Source organism: Mus musculus, chromosome 11 (assembly GCF_000001635.26).
Source record: "Mus musculus strain C57BL/6J chromosome 11, GRCm38.p6 C57BL/6J".
Taxonomy (NCBI): domain Eukaryota; kingdom Metazoa; phylum Chordata; class Mammalia; order Rodentia; family Muridae; genus Mus; species Mus musculus.
In genome coordinates this window covers 50,388,528-50,407,315 of record NC_000077.6, presented here as the reverse complement: position 1 = coordinate 50,407,315, position 18,788 = coordinate 50,388,528, and the positions used below count along the sequence as shown (strand labels likewise).

Below are 18,788 nucleotides of genomic sequence, written 5' to 3'. Positions count from 1 at the left end.
ACACGCCATGTGGATCACTTAGGACTCCTCAGACTCTAGCATTTGTATTTCAGGGCTCAGTGCTGGGTGGACTGTCATTCTGTCCCTGCTCCATGGCTGGGCACAGCCTCCTGCACTGTTCTAGCACTTTGTTCCTCCTACACTGCAGATGCCCTGACAACTGTAAGGTCCCAGCTCTGCCTCACCTGGTGGCTTACGGGTAGAGCTGAGGTCTGAGTCACCACTGTGCTCGCAGTGTGAGGGGTCCAAAGGAAGTCTTTCCCACCAGGAACTGTTGTCCTGTTGTAAAAAAACTTCACTAAACTGTTACACCGTTTAACTAAACTGTTACACTGTGTAACTCGTTATAACACTCTGTTGAGTTATCCACATGTGGCAGAAAATGCAGTGTGAGGGATCCAAAGGGAGTCTTTCCCACCAGAAACTGTTGAACTGTTGTAAAGAAACTTAACTAAATTGTTACACAGTTTAACTAAACTGTTACACCGTTTAACTAAATTGTTACACCTTGTAACTCCTTATGAAACTCTGTTGAGTTATCCACATGTGGTAAGCCACAAGCCTATCACTAAAGAGGCAGAAGCAGGAGGATCACAAGTTCAAGTCCTGCCTGAGGTACATAGTGAGCCACTGTTGCACAGCCATACAGAATGTATTGGCCTGATGGCATCCTTCATCTTTCAGGTTATTATAGCCCTAAGATCCAGCATGTTTAAAGAGTAGAAAATTATCCTTTTGTTGTTGTTGTTAAGTTTGTGACATGATTTGAAATGTATTGTCCCAAGGTCACTTTCCAACAGTGAGTCGTTCTTGGTGTTCTTGTTTGATTCAGATAACAAAACAGGACACCAAGGTTGAACTGGAGACTTATAAGCAGACCCGGCAGGGCCTGGATGAAATGTACAGCGATGTGTGGAAACAGCTGAAGGAGGAGAAGAAAGTCCGACTGGTGAGCCCCAGGGCCTTAGGAAGAGTCTGTCAACTGCCCTCCAGATGAAACCTGTCTACACTCCACATGCATGCGCACACCTGCTGGCGCTCCTAGAAAGCCGGAAATTGCCCTTTTTAGCTTACCCTGCAATTCTGTCATCATTTGTGTTGGTCCCCATTGTCTGAGTCTTCCCTAGAGGCTGCTGGGAGGCCAGCTCTGGCTCCACTGTCACAGGCTCGGGCCCCCTTGTCTCCACGATGTGCATTGGGAGCCACAGGTCCTTTTCCAACCTAGTTCTTCTGTGTGCTTTCTTGAGTTGACTTCCTGGAATGCATTGGGGACACTGTGTCCTGAGGTACCAGGACAGAAAGAGCCATTTCAGAATCGTGGTACCTGTTCCATGATCAAGTCCAAAGTATTCAGAAACTGTAGTCTTATTCCCTGAGGTCTCCTGGTACTCAGTCACAAGCTAAGCGATCCTGCAGGCCATGGGTTCTGTTTTCTAGTTTGAGACGACCTGGCTTCTAGAACTCGAGGCTCATGTTGCCAAGTCAGTGTGTACCACCCAGCGTTGAGGGCCAAAGATCTCTGGATTGTCTCAACCCACCAGCTTCTCACGGAATGACATGGAGACTTTTTTTTTAAGATTTTTTTTTTTCTTTTTGGTTTTTCGAGACAGGGTTTCTCAGTGTAGCCCTGGCTGTCCTGGAACTCACTTTGTAGCCCAGGCTGGCCTCGTATTTATTTATTTATTTAAAGTATGTGAGTACACTGTACCTGTCTTCAGACACACCAGAAGAGAGCACCAGTTCCCATTACAGATGGTTGTGAGCCACCATGTGGTTGCTGGGAATTGAACTCAGGACCTCTGCAAGAGCAGCCAGTGGTCTTAACCGCTGAGCCATCTCTCCACCCCCACATGAAAGATCAGGCCTTAGCTTAGGCTAGCTCCCAACTAGCTCTTATAACTTAAGTTAACCCATTTATATTTATTTACATTCTGTACATGGCTTGTTACAATTTCTACCTGAGCCTGGCTCTTTCCCAGAGTCCTTATCTCTGCTGGAAGTCCTGCCTGTTCTCTCCTCCTCTGCTATAGGCCATCAGCTCTTTATTAAACCAATCGGAAGGTATTAGAGTTTACAAGACAGGATGCAGCTGCCTGTAATCAGATCTCTGCAGTCCATAAACCAGCACTTGAATACTACAAAGACAACCTTTACATGGTGCACAAAAGGATCACCCGGACATTGACTAGATACAGAGCCAGCTTTCACTCCACCATAAGAAAAGAGGGGCAGGGCTGGTGAGCTGGCTCAGTGGGTAAGAGCACCGACTGCTCTACTAAAGGTCCTGAGTTCAAATCCCAGCAACCACATGGTGGCTCACAATCACCCATATTGAGAGCAGACACCCTCTTCTAGTGTGTCTGAAGTCAGCTACAGTGTGCTTATGTATAATAATAAATAAATCTTTTAAAAAAGAAAGAAAGAAAAGAGGGGCAAAGAGCCAGGTGTGGTGGTGCTGTACTCCTAATAACTCAGGAGCGGAGGCAGGAGGATTACGAGTTAAAGGCCAGCCTAGGTTGCACAGTTAGATTCTTTCCAAACTGAGAAGAGGGAGAAGAGAGGAAGAAAGGAGGAAAGGGAAGGGGACTGGGCATGGGAGCAGAGGAAAGGAGAAAGGGAGGGAGGAGAGAATGAATGAATGAATCCCATCAGACCTTTCTCCTCCTTTGCTTCTCCTTGTACATGTCTTTAAAGGAACTGGAAAAGGAGCTGGAGTTGCAGATTGGAATGAAGACGGAGATGGAGATCGCCATGAAGTTGCTGGAGAAGGACACCCATGAGAAGCAAGACACGCTCGTTGCCCTCCGCCAGCAGCTGGAGGAAGTCAAAGCTATTAACTTACAGATGTTTCACAAAGTTCAGGTGAGAGCTGGCCTCAGGCTGTCACACACACACTGATGTCTTCCAGTGTTATCTTCCTTCCTACAATGTGCAGACAAGCCTAATCCTCAACCCCTATGTTATTGTAGTGTAGGGTCTCATGGGTAGCTCTGACTGCCCTGGAACTCACAACATAAACCAGGCTAACCTCAAACCCAGAGTTCCACCTGCCTCTGCCTCTGGATGCTGGGGTATACACTGCTGTGTCTGCTGTATATATTTGTTTTTAAGGTTTATTTTTATGTTTGTATTTACATGTGTGTCTGTGTGAGTGTATGTACTCATGTGTGCATGTACCTGAGAAGGCCAGATACCTCAGACTCCTTAGAGCATTTGTGAGCTGCCCAGTGTGGATGCCGGGACCTCCTGACGAACCATCTGTTTTAAGATTTTACATTCTTTTTCAGGTTTTGGCTCATGAGGAGACATAATAGTGTGTGTTAGGGAAAGTGCTCCAGTAATCTAGTAGACTGCCATGGAGCATGGAAGTTTCTCTGTAACAGGGCGAGCCCTTCAGACCTTGCTCTTGGCAGTCACTCAGAGACCTCAGCAGCTTTGCACTTGTGCCTCTGAGAGGGAAGAGAAAAAGGAGCCATCTAGAGCCAGCCAGACCTGTCCTGTCTCCAGCCGAGATGGAGGCTGTACACATTGCCTCTGGTGTGCTCTGTGGGGGATGTTGATCGTCGTAGCTGCAGGACTCTAGGAACTCCCTCTTTTCTGGGCTGCAGCCTGGTGAGAGAGAGAGAATGTTTGTTGGTGGGCACATAATTGTCTGTCTCTAGTTAGCCCCAAGAATGCTTCTGGGAAGTTCTATCCAGATTCCGAATCCTTCTCAGGGCCACAGACTCTGGCTGGCAGCCAGGAACTCTCCAGCAGCCCACATGACCCATGAGCTGGAAGCCAACTGTCCGTCTCACATTGGCCCATCACAGCCTATGTCGATGAGGTAGAAACAGAGCATGCAGTGTAGAGGACCCGCTTGGAAAAGAGGCAAGCACTCTGTCTGAGTAGGGACCGCCCAGACAGACCACAGACCCAAACGTCCTTGGCCATGTTTTGAAGGAGTTCTTGAAGATAAACAGCTTTGGTGACCAGCCTCTGACTGGTGTCAGTTTGCTAGCCTGGCATTCATAATAGGAGCCGTATTCCTAAGTATTTCTCTAGCAGATTCTTGGCTCGTTGGCAGTCCTGTCACCTCTGTCACAGGCTCAGGTCACTTCAGTGAATGCACTTCTTCCTCTTGATCACGGCTTTGCATGACTGTGTCAGGGTTTGAGTCTACGCCTGTGCCTGTGTCTCTCTGCTTTATTAATGACTGATCATCCAAAATCCTAGCCTTACGTAGAAGAGACTGGGGTCTGAGTTTCACTACATGGGGCCGCACGTATGCTCTACCCATGATCCATTCCTCCAGCCTGCATGAGCTGACTTAACAGGGCTTTTATGGCCAGTGTGTGTGTGTGTGTGTTTGTTTGTTTTGTTTTGTTTTGTTTTGTTTTGTTTTGTTGTTATATATACCTGGCTGTACTGGAACTCTGTATGTAGACCAGGCTTGCCTCTGCCTCCCAAGTGCTGGGATTACAGGGATGTGCCTCTGTGCCCGGCCTACTAATACTTAGTGTTCTACGTTGGAGGGTCAAGAGAAGTTGCTCATCTAGCCCCTTTCTCTGGATGTGTGGTATGTCTCTCTGCAAACTAGCCAGCTTTGTCCTGGACTCTGCCCTTCTTTCAGAACCTTGCTCAAGCAGCACAGAGCACTGACAGCTGCTGGCACTCTTACCCCCCAGGCACCTCTCCTGGAGCGGTAGCAGTACTGTCACTAACTGTCTTCCCAGTTAGGGTGACAGGGTTATACTAACTGCTTTGCATAACTAGCAAGAACCACCAACTTTCCAGCCTTGTCACATCAGCCCTGACAGGGCCAACCCATCATGTGTGCAGCCTCTGGCCTTAGAGCAGCACTCCCATCTTGACCATCGTGTCTGTCCTACTGATCAGCAGTGCCAACAGTGGCATAGGCAGGTAGTAACTCTTAGACCTCCCCTGAGGCAAGGAGGGGGGCAGTCTTGGGGAGTGCATTCACCTGTGGCATCCTCATTAACTCTGCAGGCTGCTAGCAAAACTGAGCTGAAGTAAGCTGTAGAATACCAAGGTGGCATCAGGGTTGATCATGTGGCAACCACCTCACGATGGGGTCTGAAGTGTTATTGATAAGGCTGGTCACCCTCGCCCTTGTTACGCTGTCTTTTCTGCATTTCCTCTGGAGCTCTCTCTTTGAGCTGAATTACACTTAGTGTGCTGTTTCATCTTGTTTTCTTCGGTGATTTTCTTAGTGGAAGAGTCCATCCAAGAGCACCATCTGTGTTCCTTAGGACTTCCTTCCACAGCAGCCTCTCAGTAGCCTGTCATTTTACAGTGTCTTTTGTGACTTCAGAGTGTTGCTTCCTGGTACTGGGTACCTGTTCTGATTAAAACTGGGACACAGTGCGTCTCACGGACATGGCTGAGGACTTGCCCTGCCTCGGGCTGGCTCTTCAGTCCCCGGCAGTCTCTTCTCTTCTGAGCCTCCCTTGCTTGATAGGAAACCGAGGCTGACAAGACCTCCCTTGAGAACCTTCAAGGGGTCACATGAACTGGCAAGTATGCCCAGGCTATGATGCTACTCAGGATCAGAGTTCACACTGACTCCAGGAAGCCAACCCCAGTACCTGCCTCTGCTCTTCTTCCATTGGCAGAGCTGGAGCCTTGACCTGGTTTGTCTTCTGGGCTCTAGGGAAGAACAGCCATTAATCAAATACTCTTGAGAGTGTCGTAGAATATGTGTTAACAGTGAGCCCTGTATGTCATGCAGAGATGTGGAAAAGTGGGCAGCTTACAACCTCCTCTCCTTGCTTTGGTAGAGTGCAGAGAGCAGTTTACAGCAGAAGAATGAAGCCATCGCATCTTTTGAAGGAAAAACCACTCAGGTGATGTCCAGCATGAAGCAAATGGAGGAAAGGTAACCCTTCCCTGGTAGACATGCCGTCTCTAGAAGGTTCTGAGCGTACTTTGGCCTAGAGATAGTGTCCCACTGAGAAGTACAGACAACTTGGGGTCACCATTCTTCCTTGGCTACCCTCTGGGGTTACAGCAGCCTTGATAAGTCAGTCAGTCAGCCAGGCTTTTGGCCACTCCATCAGAGTGTCCTCTCAGGATCTGGAACTAGATAAAGAGTGGATTACCACTGTCACATTGAAATATCCGCTCAGCAGTGGACCACAATAGAGTTCCAGCGACTGAGAGATGACTCAGCAATTAAGAGCACTTACTTCTTGCAGAAGACCCCAGTTCATTCCCAGCACCCACACTGGGTGGCTTACAGTGACCTTTAACTACAGCTCCATGAGGTCATCTGGCTTCTGCAGACTACACATACACACACACACACACAAATAAAATAAATTTTTAAAAAATGATAGCATCAAGGGATGGAGAAATGGATCAGCGGTTAAGAGCACTGCCTCCTCTTCCAGAGATCCTGAGTTCAATTCCCAGCAACCATATGGTGGCTCACAACCATCTGTAATGAGGTCTGATGCCCTCTTATGGCACACAGATGTACATGCAAATAGAGCACTCATATACATTAAACAAATAAAAATAAACCTTAAAAAAAAATGACAGCATCCCAAACAGACCTTCGCAGATGTAGTCAGCTGCTTTTTGAGAGATGCTGACTCCAAACAAAGGTGGTCTTTTGGATAATTAGTATCAGAGCAATTGGTACTTCATCAACAGACAGTGCCTCTCAACCCTCTAATATGATAGAACAGCTGCCTCAAAGAAGATAGTAAGTTTCAATGTAAAACTAAAAACTGTAAGTCTTTTAGAAGGAAACAGGAAACTCTGAATGGCCTATGTCATAGTTAGGGTTCTTTTTCTGTGAAGAGACACTATGACCACGGCAATTCTTTTTTTTTTTTTAATTCATGTATGTGAGTACACTGTCGCTGTCTTCAGACACACCAGAAAAGGGCATCAGATTTCATTACAGATGGTTGTGAGCCACCATGTGGTTGCTGGGAATTGAACTCAGGACTGGAAGAGCAGTCAGTGCTCTTAACCGTTGAGCCATCTCATCAGCCTGACCATGGCAGTTCTTTTGGTTTTTCGAGACAGGGTTTTTCTGTATAGCCCTGGCTATCCTGGAACTCACTCTGTAGACCAGGCTGGCCTCAAACTCAGAAATCTGCCTGCCTCTGCCTCCCGAGTGCTGGGCCTAAAGGCATGCGCCACCACTGCCTGGCAGGCAAACTTTTAACATTTAAGGAAAACATCTAACTGGGGCTGGCTTACGGGTTCAGAAGCTTAGTCCCTCATCAGCATGGCGGAAAGCATTGTGGCAGGCAGGCAGGCATGATGCTGGAGAAGGAGCAGAGAGTTCTACCTAACTGGATCAGTAGACAGCAAGACGAGAGAGAGAGAGAGAGAGAGAGAGAGAGAGACAGACAGACAGACAGACAGACAGACAGACATGCTGGGCCTGGCTTGAGCATTTGAAACCCCAACGCCCACTCCCAGTGATATACTTCCTCCAACAAGGCCACACCTAATCCCTGCCAGGTAGTCCCTAGAGACCAAGCCAAATACATGAGCCTCTGAGGACCGTTTCTATTCAAACCACCACAACCTATAAGAGAAAACCTGGGTGAATTTAGACTCTATCAAAATCCTAAACCTACTAGCCTTTAATCCCATTACTCAGGAGGCAGAGGCAAGTGGATCTCTGAGTTAGAGGCCAGCGTGGTCTACAGAGTGAGTTCCAGATCAGCCAGGGCTACACAGAGAAACTGAAAAATCCAAAAGAAAAAAAAAAGTAATATTATTGTGGTGGTTTGAATATGCTTGGCACAGTTAGGAGTGTGGCCTTGTTAGAGGAAGGGCGTCACTGTGGGGGTGGGCTTTGATATCCTTCTTCTAGCTGCCCAGAAGCCAATCTTCTGATTGCCTTTGGAACAAGATGTAGAACTCTCTAAACTCCTCTAACACCATGCATGTCTAGACATTGCTATGCTTCCTGCCATGATTATAATGGACTGAACCTCAGAACCAGTAAGCCAGCCCCATTTAAACGTTGTCCCTTATAAGAGTTGCCTTGGTCATGGTGTCTGTTCACAGCAATAAAGCCCTAACTAAGACAAATATCAATATAATAACACTTTAAACTTTCATCCTATGAAAGGTAGTTAAAAGTATTAAAAGGAATTATTATGAATTTAGTGGAAATTTGAAGAAATATCTGCCAATGAACTTGTAGTAGACTATATAAAGAACCCTAGCAAGCCAAACAGTTCAACTAGAAACAGATGGAGCTGGGGGGATGGCTCTGTGGTTAGCGGGGCTTGCCGTGGGAGAGCGTAAGGACCTGAATTCAGATCCTCAGAACCCACACAAAACCGGGGGCGGGGCACAGATAAAAAAATGGAGTGCCTATGGCAGGATAGGAGGCAAAGAACGCCGAGTCCTGGGAAGCCTGTGGACCAGCAAGCCTGTGCACACAGTGGCAGATACAGATCTGCCTCAGCAAAGGGAAGATTGGCGCCTCAGGCAGTCCTCTAACCTCCGCGTGCGCGCTCCTCTCATCCGAGCACTAAAGCAGCTTCTGTCATCGCATAGCTGCCCTGCCAGGTGATAAGCTGTGCGTGGTGCTACACACCTGTGCGTGGTGCGCACTGAGGCTAAGGCAGGAAGATCATGAGTTTGAAACCAGTCTGAACTAGGTAGCAACTTCAAGACATACACCTAAGCTACAGAACAAGACGCTATCTCAAGAGAAAAGAAAGAAAAAGAAAACAAAGGAGAGAAGGAGGGAGGGGGAGTTGCAGCTCAAGCTGAAAGCTTTTAGTTACTAGAGGCGAGCCTTTCCTTACAAAGATAGAATCTGTGTGTGCTTGCATTGCCTCTAGGTTACAGCAGGCGGAACGGGCCAGGCAGGCGGCAGAAGAGCGAAGCCACAAGTTGCAGCAGGAGCTCAGCGGGAGGGGCAGTGCCCTGCAGCTCCAGCTGTCCCAGCTGCGGGACCAATGGTGAGGATCTGGGCAGTGCCAGGTCAGCTCGAGAGGACCAGGAGGTGGCTTCCTACCTTCCTTCCTTGTCTCCATCAAGAGTAGGAGATAGACAGTCCCTCACCTGAGTTCACCCTTGCAAGGCTAGGTGTGAGAGTGTGTCAGGTATAACACCCAAACCTGGTTTACAAAGACAACTGAGCAGGCAGGCTCCAGGAGCCAACTGTGTCCTCAGCCCCCTTGGCTAGGGAAGGACGAGTCAGTATCCAGCCAAACTCACCCCTGACCTTGGTCCCTCTCTCCCACCCTTTGGTATCTTCCGGTCTGCTGAATGTGGGCTGTAAGAAGCAGACAATACTGAACTTAGCTGCTGCTCAGGTCCTTGTGTTTTCCTCTCATTGGCATCATAGCCAACCGTGTACCTGGCAGCTCCTAGCCTTTTGGGGGGCTCAAGTAGCCAGAGGAGGAGGAGGAGGCGGTGGCATGGTTTCACTCTGTAAGTTTTCCTGTCCGTGTGGTTACTCAGATGGTTCCCCAGATCTTGTATGGTAGATTGTGGGTCTTCCATGGAAATCTCCCACTGAAACTAACTGTAGATCACTTTTGGGGAAACAACAGCTCAGGTCTAGAGAAAGAACTGAAGTCAGAAAAAGAACAAAGACAAGCTCTCCAGAGAGAACTACAGCGTGAGAAAGACACCTCTTGTCTGCTCCAGACGGAGCTGCAGCAAGTGGAAGGCCTGAAGAAGGTAAGAGCTGCCTATGGCCAACACACCCGCCTTCAGCACTGGGCCCTGTCCAGGACCTCCACAAAGGCCAGTCCCTCTCCTGACTCTGTGTGGGAGCAGGGTCAGGGGCAGTGTTTTACCCCAACAGAGAGTCTGTCCTAAGAGGCGAGTGAGCTAGCGAGCAAGTGGTAAGCTTGAGAGTGAGAATGAAGGCAGAGGAGAGGGAAGGCTGAGAATAGCAGATAGGAAGCAGAGGCCTCGGGGAGGGCCACGCCAGCTACCAAGGAAGCAAGCGGTGCTCACAGCTGGGCTTAGGATCGGCTGCTGTATGGAGAGCTGGTGCAGGACAAGTCAGCATTTTCAGCAAAAGCCTGCGCACATGACCTTCTCCCCAGAAGTTAGTGAGCCATTTTTCCCAAAGCTCAAGTCATCCCAGGATGCAGACAGAGCCAGACCCCATAGTCATCCCGTGTTCCATCCCCTTCTGGCATGGGTCAGTCCTCTGGAGTCCCCAGTGTCACTTTCAGGAATGTCCTGGATCCTGTGAGCATGAGTGGAGTGTTGACCTAGTGACATTCTTGTAGTCGGAGCAGACCTCTTAGGAAACTCGGCTGATTGCAGTCTGCTGGACTGGTTTCCTGGATACCTCCAGGCATCCTGAGCATCAGGCTTCCAGACCCAGACCCCGCCTGGACAAAGGGAAGGAAGGGGCTCGAGCCAGGCCAGCCCCAGAGAGCAGATGGGAGGAAACTGCACATGAAAGGACCTAGAAAGTGTCTCTGTCATTGAACATACCCACCTCAAAAACCTTCAGTCTGCACTTGAATTGTACACATAACCGCAGACTTGATGATGCCGTCAGTGAAGGGGCAGACACACTCACGGTCCCCACGGTCACGCTAACTTTTTCATTTTAAGACAAGGTCTCACTGTGTTGCCCTTGCTGGTGAGCAACTTGATATGTAGAGCAAACTGGATTTGAACTCACAGAGATCTGCCTTCTTCCACCTGGTGTGCGTGCAGCCCCTTCATCTTTTAGAGACCTTGACATAGACAAATCCAGGGTTCATGACTTTAGTGAAGAAAAGAATTCCAGGACTAATTAATACAAAGCAGTTGGGGTTTTATTAAAAATCTTTTTAGAAACACTTTTATTACATGTATTGCATGTATGTATATACATGTGCACACGTGACAGTTAGAGGACAGCTTGCAGGTATCAGTTTTCTCCTTCCACTAAGTGCAATTTAAAGGTCAAAGTCAAGTTGTCAGACTTGGTGAAAAGTATCTTAATCCGCTACTCAAAGATTTTCTTCTCTTTCTCCAAAGATATTTTAAAATAGATTTTTTTTTTTAAGATTTATTCATTTATTTATTTATTTATTATATGTAAGTACACTGTAGCTGTCTTCAGATGCACCAGAAGAGGGCATCAGACCTCATTACAGATGGTTGTGAGCCACCATGTGGTTGCTGGGATTTGAACTTCGGACCTTCGGAAGAGCAGTCGGGTGCTCTTACCCACTGAGCCATCTCACCAGCCCCCTTAAAATAGATTTTAAAGCTGGTGGTGGTGCACGTCTTTAATCCCAGCCTTTGAGAGTGGATCTCTAAATTAGAGGCCAACGTGTTTTACAAGGTTGAGTTCCAGGACAGCCAGAGCTATACAAAGAAACCCTGTCTCAAAATAGGTAGGTAGGTAGGTAGATAGACGATAGATAGATAGATAGATAGATAGATAGATAGATAGATAGATAGATAGACGATAGATAGATAGATAGATAGATAGATAGATAGATAGATAGATAGATAGATAGATAGATAGATAGATGGATGATAAAACAGACTTTAGAGCCAGTGGGATGGCTGAGCAGGTGAAGGAGCGTGCCTTTAAGTCTGACCACCTGGGTTCAATCCCAAAACCCACAGGATGAAAGGAGAGAACAGACTTCTGAGGGCTATCCTCTGACATCCACATATGTATACCCACATTCATGTACTCACATGCAGACACACAAAGAAATGTTTTCTATTTTGAAGCAAGACAAGTTTGTTGGTCTGTGTACATTCCAGATCGCTGTCGGGAGCGTGATTTGTACGTTGTTTTGGGACAAGGTCTCTTGTAGCCCAGGCAGATCTCAAGCTCAGTATACAGTAGAGGAACACATTGAGCACTTAGTACTGTCTCCTGCCACATCCAGCCCAGATAACTGCTTTTAAAACCATGCCTTCAGTAGGCACTCGAGGCAGGGTTTCTCTGTATAGTTCTGGCTGTCCTGGAACTCACTCTGTAGACCAGGCTGGCCTCAAACTCAGAAATCCGCCTGCCTCTGCCTCCCGAGTGCTGGGATTAAAGGCGTACGCCACCATGCCCGGCCTGGTAACTGTTCTTAGTTGGCCAGTGCTGTGTATCTAGTTAAAAGCCACTTCTAGTTGTTTGAAATGATCTCCTGTAGCCCAGGCTAGTCTCAAACTCACTGTCTCCCCTGCCCATAGCTGGTGTGAAGTCATCCACCCACAAGAGATGATAGTCATGCTACAAAACGGTTTTTTGCTTTTGCAAGACATTCTGCTCTCCTGGCCACAGTGCTTACCAGACCTTTACAGAGGAAAATGCAGTGTGTGTGACATGTGGTTTGTCTGTTGCAGGAGCTGCGGGAGCTCCAAGACGAGAAGGCAGAGTTACGGAAGGTCTGTGAGGAGCAGGAGCAAGCCCTCCAGGAAATGGGACTACACCTTAGCCAGTAAGAGCCACCCACATGCAAGGCTGGATCTGTGCACCTTCCGCCTAGTGCAGGAGGAGCCAGGTCTCAGGAGGCAGCTATGTGGTTCCTCGTCCTTCGAACAGACCCTGGCAGACCTGTCTGGTCTAAGAGAAGAAGAGTTCCTCTTGCACCCCTCATGACCAGAGCCTTGGGGAATTGTGACAGTACAGCCAGGATATGTGTGACCAGAAGAGGTTTAGAGATGGAAACCAAACGAGAGAAAGCTGGAAAAGTTCAAGAAGTATGAGAATGTGCACAACCTGTTTTGTCTGCAAAGTTGGAAGGTCTCCTATTAAATTTATTTATTTTATTTATATGAGTACACTGTAGCTGTGCAGATGGTTGTGAGCCATCATGTGGATGCTGGGAATTGAACTCGGGACCTCTGCTCCCTCTGGCCCCTCTTGCTCCGGTAGCTCACTTCAGACACACTAGAAGAGGGAGCCAGATCTCATCACAGATGGTTGTGAGCCACCATGTGGTTGCTGGGAATTGAACTCAGGACCTTTGGGAGAGCAGTCAGTGCTCTAACCAGTGAACCATCTCTCCAGCCCCCTGTTTTGTTTTGTTTTGTAAAGAATGTATTTTTATTAAGTATGGAAATAGTATATGCACATAAGTGCTGGTGCCCTCAGAGGCCAAGGGTATTGAGGTCCCTGAAGCTGGAGTTGCAGGCAATTGTGAGCCACCTGACATGGTTGCTGGGGAGTGAACTCAGGTCCCCAAGAAAAGCAGTGAGTGCTCTTAACTACTGAGTCTCTCCCTCTCCAGCCCCAAGGCTTGTACGCATGAGATACTAGAGATTGACCCCAGGGCATGAGTTCTGTCACTGTGCTTCTTCCCAACCCTTGGTGTTTGGTGCAGTCTTACTATGTCGCCTAGGCTAGCCTTGAACTTCTAGTCCTCCTTCCAAAGCCTCATGCCAGGATTAGAGCATGCCCCCTGTGCTGGATGGAAGGTCTCCTATCAGTAAGGAGAACACTCTGCCTTTGTCCTCTCTCAGAGGCTCACTCACTATTCTCTCTCAACATCTTCCTAGAGATGCGCAGGACTACTGGTGGGACACAGCCCACCCTGAGCCCTAACCTTCTCTACATGTTCCACCTTGCCTTCTCTTGACCTGGTACTTGCCATGTTCTCCCTTTTTCCCCACTCCATCCTCCTCTCCCTGAACAAACACAAAATCCATGGCTGTCCCGTGCCAAGCTCGGGTGAACTCCTTGGGCAGCCCAGGAGCACTCACCAGACGTGGAACTGGCTGAAAGGGTTTATACCTGGTGTTTCCTTCTGCTGGTCCCCACAACGGATGGGCACAAAGTAGAGTCACACCTCAGAGACGTGGGTTTCTGACTTTGGGGCTGTCTCAGTGCTACCACCTGACCTAGCTTTGGAATCCTACCTGGAGATGCTCAGTCACTGTGTCCCTCAAAGCCATGCTGTGTGGCTGTGCCTGAGTTAGGTGTACATGCAACCCAGACAGGACTGCCCAAGTAGCCACTTCGCCATAGCTCCCCTTCCTGCAAGCCCATGCCAGGACAGCCTCTGGGCTAGTCAGTCTGCTGGCCTTTTTCTGCAGCTTGACAGGAAAGGGGATACCTGCTGATCAGTAATGAGGACTATGGTGTGGTCTTCCGAATGTTTTGATGCTATTTTTAAGCTCTGGGGAATTCAGCCTATCTCTCAGAAATCTACCCCTTGGATACCTAGCAATCTAAGGTGTTTAAACCTAATCAGCTTTTTAAGAAGGCCCAAGGCTAGCTGTAGTGGCACACGCCTTTAATCCTAGCATACAGGAAGCAGAAGCAGGTGGATCTCTGTGAGTTCAAGGCCAGCCTGGTCTACATAGTGAATTTTAACTTGTCCCCAATTACTTGGGGGTAATTGCCAAGCATGGTGGACACTGTTAGATTTCTATGAGTTTGAAGCTACCCTGGTCTATTGACCTCCAGGTCAGCCTGGAACCTGAGACTCTGTCTCAAAAAAGTAGACAAACAAACAAATAAATAAATAAATATAAAGGGCTCTAGCCACTGTGCCACAGTCACGGTGTCCTGCACCAACCTGCACTTCCAAGCCTGGGGCAGGGGACCTAAAAGGCCTGTGCCAGTTGTGGTAGCACATACCAATAGGAAATGCTAAAGAGGTGGAGGCAGGAGGATCACCCGTCTGACATGTGCGAGCAACCATGTGAGCACATACACATATCACACAGACATACAAAAAAAAAAAAAGTCCAGAAGGTTCCCCTCAGATCACCAGCCCAGGGTTTCATTTCTGCTGATGAAGTTCTTCCAACCTAAACCTTGTTCAAACCTATCTTCTGTGTGAAGGAACTGCTCACCCATTAAAGGATGGAGAGTCATTGGAGCCTCTCAGCCTGCTCCTTCTGGAGTGCCCAATGGGCTGGACACCTCCCAAGAAGCCCGGGAGATTGAAGTCTCTACTGAGAGTGCCAGTTAGTCCTGTACTTCCTGGCCTTCCATAAGTACATTAAATGTGGAGACAGTTAGGCAGAGAAGCTGGAATCCCAGGCTTCCAGAGCTCCTTCACCATTCTTTAATGGGCAGCTACTTCAGTTCTTTTGACCCTGTGGGCTTGACAATTTCCTCATAGGCTACATAGCCCCAGGCTTTGCAGACACATAAGCCAGGGGGGGATGAAATACAACTGCAGGTCACACAGAAATGGGAAGTATTTTTAAAGCACCCCTGTTTTCATCCTTCCACTCCAGGGTCCATCTGTACCCCGACCCCTACCCTCACCCCCAGCCATAGGCAGTACATAAGCTGTCTTAATCTTTCACTGCTGAAAAAATTGTCTTTATTTTTGCAGGTCCAAACTGAAGATGGAAGACATAAAGGAAGTAAATAAGGCACTGAAGGTATTAGATAAAATCACATATACCAGCAAAGTCACAGCTGAGTGTGGTGCAGTGCTGTAAACTCAACACCGGAGGCAGAGGCCACAAAGCACTGAGTTGAAGGCTAGCCTAGTCTACATAGCAAGCTCAAGGCTAACTAGGGTTCCATAGTGAGACTGTCTCATTAAAAATAGACTGCTCAAAGTGCCCTCCCCCCACACGCACACAGTGGTGACAGCACAGTGCCCTGGCATGAGATAGCAGTACTGCAGTGGACAGGCATGAGCTGGAGGCTCACCTGCTGGTGACTGTTCTTCTAAGATCTAAGCCCTTGGTAGGAGCTATGCCCGTTGGCCGTCTCTGACCTTCTGTGTGCTTAAGTTAGCAGACAGCAGGGTCTCTGCTCTGCATATCCACAAGGTGCAGATAGAGAGGCCTGACTCACCCAGTTGCCACAGTAGAGCAGAGGCTGAAAGTCAGACAGGGGCTCCTTCAAAAGTGGGAGGTGCAGCCACCTCTAGCCCAGCAGGAGTGTGGATCCCAGGCTGCTCCTGCCTTGATTATAATTGTTGGAAGCTGCCTGTCTCTGTTTTGTTATACAGTGTTTGCATGACAGTGGCAGCAGACAGCTCCAGAAGGGCTTTCTAGAGTGAGGGTGAGTACCTTAGGTAGCCCCAGCAGCCTGCCTCCCTAGTAAAGGGTGTGTCAAAGGGCCCTTTACCCTTCTGATAACCTACAGAATTCTTAAGGGAGAATACATTTCAGATCAGTTTTTCCCAGTTAAAAACTTGCAAGACATCCTCTTCCAGAGACTCCATTTTTATTTCTGTAAAGTAGCTAAGCTGTTTCCCAAGGCCATTTGAGGAGCTAGGGCTGGGTGTGCAGAGACGCTTCCCTGGACTAAAAGCATCCTTCCCCTGCATGTCGCCTTTCTGCATAGGTCCATGTCACTTGTTTGAGCTTAGCTCAGATCTGGTTAGCCTTCCCTCCTGCCAATGTAGCTACTCATGGGATCATGTCTTGGGCCAGACACGGGGTTGAAGGCACCAGAGTTTGACTGTGGTGACCTCAGTTTCAGGAAACTTAAGAAAACAGGGGAGGGGCTGGCGAGATGGCTCAGCAGGTAAGAGCACTGACTGCTCTTCTGAAGGTCCTGAGTTCAAATCCCAGCAACCACATGGTGGCTCACAACCACCCGTGATGAGATCTGACGCCCTCTTCTGGTGTGTCTTAAGACAGCTACAGTGTACTTATGTATAATAATAAATCTTTAAAAAAAAAAAAAACAGGGGAGCCAGGTGATGGTGGCCCACACTTTTAATCCCAGCACTTGGGAGCCAGAGACAGTCGGATCTCTGAGTTCAAAGCCAGCCCGGTCTGTAGAGTGAATTTTGGGACAGCTGGGGTTGCACAGAGAAATTGTCTCAAAACAAACAGGACAGGGGAGTGTTTTGGGTGAATCGTGCCTTGGTGGAGGCCAGGCTGCTGAGAGCAGACACGTTATATGGATCTGTGAATCCCACCTGCAACATGTATGAGTGGACGTTATTGTCTTGGAAAGCAGCCAGGCCTGGAAAGAAAATTGGGCAGTCACGAGAGAGTAGATGCAGCCAAGTAGGGACAGACATAGACATGAGGTGGAGTTCTTAGGTGTTCTTTCTTCTTCAGGGCCACACATGGTTGAAAGATGACGAGGCAACACATTGTAAGCAGTGTGAGAAGGACTTCTCCATTTCTCGGAGGAAGGTATGTAGGAGCCGCTCCTGGGTTCCCTGGAAAAGCCTGGCTTTTCACTATAGCTCTGCCCGTGAGTCTGCTGGAGGCCCTTGCCCGAGTTCTCTAATGACTGGCATGGGTGGGCAGTGAGCTTCTGTGTAGAGCTGCTGTATACATCACTGGCAGCCCTCTGTATGCAGCAGGACCAATTGTTTGACTGAATTAGGCTAACAACCTAATCAGAAGAGGTTGTCTATGACATGAGTCTATGACATAGCCATTTATAGAAGCCACGATTTTCGAAGCATGGTAGGTGTGGGGTCCCACCTCCCAGTAGTCTTAACTGCCATTGTCCTGTCTTCTAGCACCACTGCCGAAACTGTGGCCACATTTTCTGCAACACCTGCTCTAGCAACGAGCTGGCCCTGCCCTCCTACCCTAAGCCAGTGCGTGTGTGTGACAGCTGCCATACCCTGCTACTGCAGCGCTGCTCCTCCACTGCCTCCTGAAGCCATCAGCCCCACCCACCAGCAGGGACCTTGACCTGTTGACCTCCATCCTCAGAGTGGAGGAAAGCCTCAGGTACAGTGCCAAACTTGGGATCTCCAGAGACCTGTAGGGACCCAAGAGAATCAAAGGAAAGAATGAAACCTTCACCAGGCTGTCAGCCTCGGAAGAGAATGCCAAGTGGCAGCTGAGCACTTTTCCATGGTCTCTATGGAGTCATCTCCTCTAGACAGACACTTCTGTGTCCTCAGTTAAATCCTGGCTTTGGTACAGGTGCAACTTCATGACTTTGCTACTGTCACCTTCACTTTTCAAAGGGTTAACCTGTTGTGCAGCAGTTGCACTAGAGAATCCTTTCTCTTTCCTACCCACGTCCCACAGAAACCTTGATTTCTGCTGTGCTTTGAACCTTGTGGGTCTGTCAGTGTGCCTTGTCTGCTTCGGCATCCAGCATTTGCCATCATGCTCCTGCCAACACCTACTGTCAGCCCTGCAATAAAATCCTTTATTTTTCACTCTTGTACAGACAAAGTGCTGGCCTCCAGCTTGCTTGTGGAGGGCTCAGCAAGGCCTGGGGAGGAGGGCCTGCTGGGTCTGAGCTCTTCAGCTCAGTGTTGCTTGGACTCGGGCTGCTCTACCCAGGTGAACCAAAGCCCAAAGCCTGTCACCAAAGTCCAAGTGAGTTACTTACACAGATGCCTGACTCAAAGTGGGGTTACATCCACGTTGCAGTCAAGTAGAAATGAGCCAATAATGACCACAGTACAGCCTCCCTTAGCCTGCCTTGAAAGTACTCAAAACACTGAGCTTGCAAAAAAGCAGATCTCTGGCAGATTCCTAGCACTTGGGAGGCAGAGGCAGGCAAATTTCTGAGTTCAAAGCCAGCCTGGTCTACAGAGTGAGTTCCAGGATAGCCAGGGCTACACAGAGAAACCCTGTCTCAAAAAAAAAAAAAAAAAAAAAAAAACAACAAAAAAAAAAAAAAATAAATAAATAAATAAAATAATAATAATAAAAAAAGCAAACCATTAACATCTTTTTGTTTTAAGACAGTCTCAAATAGCCTGGTCTGGTTTCAAAATTCAAATTTAGCCAAGAATTGGTTTGAACTTATCCTCTTGCCTCTGCCTCCCAAGTACTGGAATTACAAACACGTGCCACCATGTCAAACATACAAAGCCTATTTTATAGATGTTGGGTTATCTCAATAATTTACTAGCTATATAAGTACTTCTACACCATGGCAAAGTTGAGTTATCCATCAGAACCATGTAGCTACATGAGACTTG

The 18,788-nt window shown here is 48.2% G+C and overlaps 1 protein-coding gene across 3 annotated transcripts in view; it reads left to right on the top strand.

The window, feature by feature from the left end:
* Rufy1 (RUN and FYVE domain containing 1) overlaps nt 1-18,030 on the top strand; it is a 41,989-nt gene extending 23,959 nt beyond the window's left edge. For all 3 annotated transcript variants that reach the window (XR_001779949.2, NM_172557.3, XM_006532841.4), the window contains 9 exons: nt 833-949; nt 2,695-2,862; nt 5,781-5,878; nt 8,826-8,945; nt 9,543-9,672; nt 12,301-12,395; nt 15,249-15,297; nt 16,945-17,022; nt 17,358-18,030. Coding sequence is in view for 2 of the 3 variants with exons in the window: in NM_172557.3 (NP_766145.1) it covers nt 833-949; nt 2,695-2,862; nt 5,781-5,878; nt 8,826-8,945; nt 9,543-9,672; nt 12,301-12,395; nt 15,249-15,297; nt 16,945-17,022; nt 17,358-17,501 (999 nt within the window). In the remaining variant the exon portion in view is untranslated. The remainder of the gene's footprint in view (nt 1-832; nt 950-2,694; nt 2,863-5,780; nt 5,879-8,825; nt 8,946-9,542; nt 9,673-12,300; nt 12,396-15,248; nt 15,298-16,944; nt 17,023-17,357) is intronic.
* The last annotated feature ends 758 nt before the right edge of the window (nt 18,031-18,788 follow it).